This window comes from Triticum dicoccoides, chromosome 5B, assembly GCF_002162155.2.
Source record: "Triticum dicoccoides isolate Atlit2015 ecotype Zavitan chromosome 5B, WEW_v2.0, whole genome shotgun sequence".
Taxonomy (NCBI): domain Eukaryota; kingdom Viridiplantae; phylum Streptophyta; class Magnoliopsida; order Poales; family Poaceae; genus Triticum; species Triticum dicoccoides.
This window is the reverse complement of record NC_041389.1, coordinates 289,071,207-289,074,419: the sequence shown is the minus strand read 5'-3', so window position 1 is coordinate 289,074,419 and position 3,213 is coordinate 289,071,207. Positions and strand designations below refer to the sequence as shown.

At 51.5% G+C, this 3,213-nt stretch overlaps 1 protein-coding gene across 1 annotated transcript; it reads left to right on the top strand.

Annotated features, from left to right (window-relative positions):
- Nucleotides 1-398: 398 nt before the first annotated feature.
- Nucleotides 399-2,883, top strand: LOC119308485. Its single transcript, XM_037584614.1, has 2 exons — nucleotides 399-1,641; nucleotides 2,098-2,883. The coding sequence occupies exons 1-2, from the start codon at nucleotides 757-759 to the stop codon at nucleotides 2,206-2,208; spliced, it is 996 nt and encodes a 331-aa protein (XP_037440511.1). The 5' UTR covers nucleotides 399-756; the 3' UTR covers nucleotides 2,209-2,883.
- Nucleotides 2,884-3,213: the final 330 nt, after the last annotated feature.

Sequence of the window (3,213 nt, the reverse complement as noted above, 5' to 3'; positions counted from 1 at the left end):
CTCATTTGTCGTGGTCGTCGCGTGCTCTGAAGGGTCGTGCTATGACCAATGACTGGAAGCGATGCAAGCCATGACAGGGGGAGATGCGCCCACCGGCGGGGCGTGCTGCAACCGCCCAGAGGGAGCTGCAACCTGCGACGCGAAGAGCTATGACGGGTGTTCGGCGTCCCAGGTTTTACCGGGCTTCTCTTTCGGAAGCACACTTAGTAGAAGGGAAAATTTGTGTAGGAAGGAAGCATATTTTGAGATAAAAAAAATTCGGTAGAGGTCAAATTTAGTAGCTTCAGAAATTTATGGGATTTGCCTAACAAAAACAATTGTGCGGTTTATACACATCATTTTGGACTGTGCTCAAGAACAATACAAACTAAGATTGATTTTTGTACCATCGAATTTCCCTAAAGCAAAATTGGCACTGAATTTTCTTGCTGTCTTGCACATCCTATTTTATACAGTAGAAATTCATCAATAGGATGCAGGGGCGTCCAGGTTTTTAACTGAAGAAATCCTATCTGTGTAGTGAGAAACTGAAGACGTTCCATTTGTTCTTCAGTTAAAAACGAATGAGCGCGTGAGATTGCCGCGGCCGAGCTTGAGTTGGATCCCAGTTCCAATTCAGCCGGCGACAATCCCAATCCGAGTTCGGCAAGAATTAGGAGCTCTCCCCTGAATAAATGGGCAGCGGCGGTGGGAGCAGCAGCTCCAATTCGATCTGCTCGCCCACCTTCCCGATCTCCAGGCCTAGACACACCATCGATGGCGGCGAAGGTGCTCCAGCTCCGTAGCGCCGACGGCAAGGTGCTCGTCGCTCCGGCGTGGGACTATCGCCCGACCGCTGCCCAAGCTCTCCCGCTGGAGATGCGGGTGCCCTCGCGCGCCCTCGAGAGGGTGCTCCAGTACTGGACCAAGCACAGCCTGGCCAAGGCCACCGGTGAGTCCCGGGAGTCCCTCGCCCGCTGGGACGCCGACTTCCAGCGCCGTCTCGAGGAAGACGGCCTCGCCAAGGAGGCCGCCGCAGCCGCCCAAGAACTCCGCCGCTACGGCGTTCACCATGGATGGCGTCCCCGTCGCCACGCCGCCACGGGCGCATCTGATGTCGCTGCTCCAGCCACCGCCACCCGTGCTGATCCCGTCCGTGCCTGGTGCCAACTCGTTCACCACCTCAAGGGTGTCAACCACGGAGAACCTAGCCCGGGGCCGACGGCGTCCACCGCTTTCCATGCCTCCGATATTGCCATCGCCGCGCGCCCTGGGCCTGCCACCACCTTGCCGGCCGCTGCTGGTACTGAACCCGTTGGTGTCCGGTGCGCCATCCGTGCCCGTGGACGCCAGATGGCTGAAGAAGAGGAGCCCGTTTGCCACCACCGCAAGCGCCCGACTTCCAAGGCTGCCAATGCTGCTGCGCCCGTGAAGAAGGTCTCTCGCCCCGTCGCTTCCAAGGCTTGCTCCTTCGTCGGCTCTACACCACTGCATGCCCCTGCCACTGCTGTGAAGAAGATGACTCCAGCAGTTTCAACTCTGCGTGCAAGAAGGGGGATGGGGGAGCTCAGCTGCAAGGTTCCGAAGCAAAACCAATCGCCATTGCCTGTCACTGCTGTTGCAGCACCAAGGAAGCAACCAATTCCTTGCTTGAGTCCAGTGGTATTGCGCCCTTGCTAGTCTTTTACTTTCCTAAACCATTCACACTTGAGTTTCATTTAATCTTTGCATCTCTAGGTTCTGCACTTAATCACCAAGATTTCTAGTGTTCTTTGAATCCCTTTCAGTCATTAGTAATTTTACAAAAGTGTCAGCACAGTCTCCATCTAGCTAGGCAGCAAAAACCTTGTTAAAATGTGTACGGCATAGTTACACTACATCCACACCTGGTCCTAAGTTAAGGGTTTAAGTAAATAAAGGGCATTTTCAATAATCAAAGTGAAGCAGATGAGCCTAAAAAGGAAACTCATGTACTGCAATTCCGGCACGAGACAGAGCGTAAAACGCACTCGCTGCAAAATGCAAAACGCCCGTTTGCTACCCGACTTGTAGCAGGATAAAGGAGTAGAACTGAACTTTGTCGATACACACAGTAATCTTTTTTTTTTTGGAACGAAGGCTCAAGGGGAGCCCGGCTTTGAATTAACGAAGCCATCAACCGGCCAGGATTACACGAGGCCACCAAGCAGCAGCAACCGAAAGATACAATGGAGCTGGGTGAACAGCTAACACTGCCACACACATTACAGCTGTAAGAAAAATTACATGAAGAGCCCAGCTAGAAATGTCGAAGCCTACTGCACATAGCCAGCCGAAGGAGGAGCAACAGAGAAGCCTCGATGATCAGCCGTTAACCAGAGAGAATTGAGCACTGTCTGAAACCAAGGACAAGGGACGAACATCGCTCCCAACACCGAAGAGGAACCCTTTCCTCTCGCCTAGGCTCGAAGGCGCCGCACCGTCGGATCGTTGGCGCTCACCCGAGAACTAGAGCAGATGCCAGCCGGATCCCCATCTCAGACAAGAAGCACTACCCTCGCCACGCCACTGGCACACACCACAGCTGCACTGCCACCTCTCCTGAGCCGCCATGAGCAGAAGGATAGCCGTTGGGAGGTCGCCGGAGAAGGAAGCTGCAGAGGCCAAGAGGCGGGAGACTGTGTTGACTCTCTTGTAAACTTAATCTTGGCTGAATTGGATTCATAGGCATTGGCGTCTTGGTGAGTTAAAGTTGCAGTTTCTGATGAGTAACATTGGTTAGTGAACTCTTGTGTGTGTGTGCGGGTGAAGCTTTGAGCTAAGCAGGTCCTCAATGTACCGACTATCAAGTCCTTGATGTACCGACTACCAGGTCATACTGTAATCAGTTTCAGATATGTATGAATGAAAAATTGTTGGCCTGAATTTGTGCAAAGCATTTGAGTAACTTTCTGTATATATGTTTGTTGTATGCATCTATGACTTCTTAAATCATTCTGGTGCTCTAGTCGGAAAAGTGTGCAGTTGTGTTCTGCTAGGCAAGTCCAACGCAGAGGTTCTGATACTGCTGGAAGTGAAACCACCAACTTGTGCAATTTCAAGTAGAAAATAAAGGTTTAAATGGACACCAAATTTAAGCGACGCTTACAAAAATTTTCCAACTAACCTGATGGAAAAGTGTGTCCATTTTAAGGTCCAATTTCAAGGCATTGCTTGGAATCGCTGGATCTGATTGGTCAATTTTAAGGTTGATCA

Bases quoted from the DNA above. Each gene is read 5' to 3' on its own strand.
- LOC119308485 (XM_037584614.1), top strand. From the start codon at position 757: ATGGCGGCGAAGGTGCTCCAGCTCCGTAGCGCCGACGGCAAGGTGCTC. The intron at 1,642-2,097 runs GTATTGCGCCCT...TTTGGAACGAAG, and splicing joins TTCCTTGCTTGAGTCCAGTG to GCTCAAGGGGAGCCCGGCTT.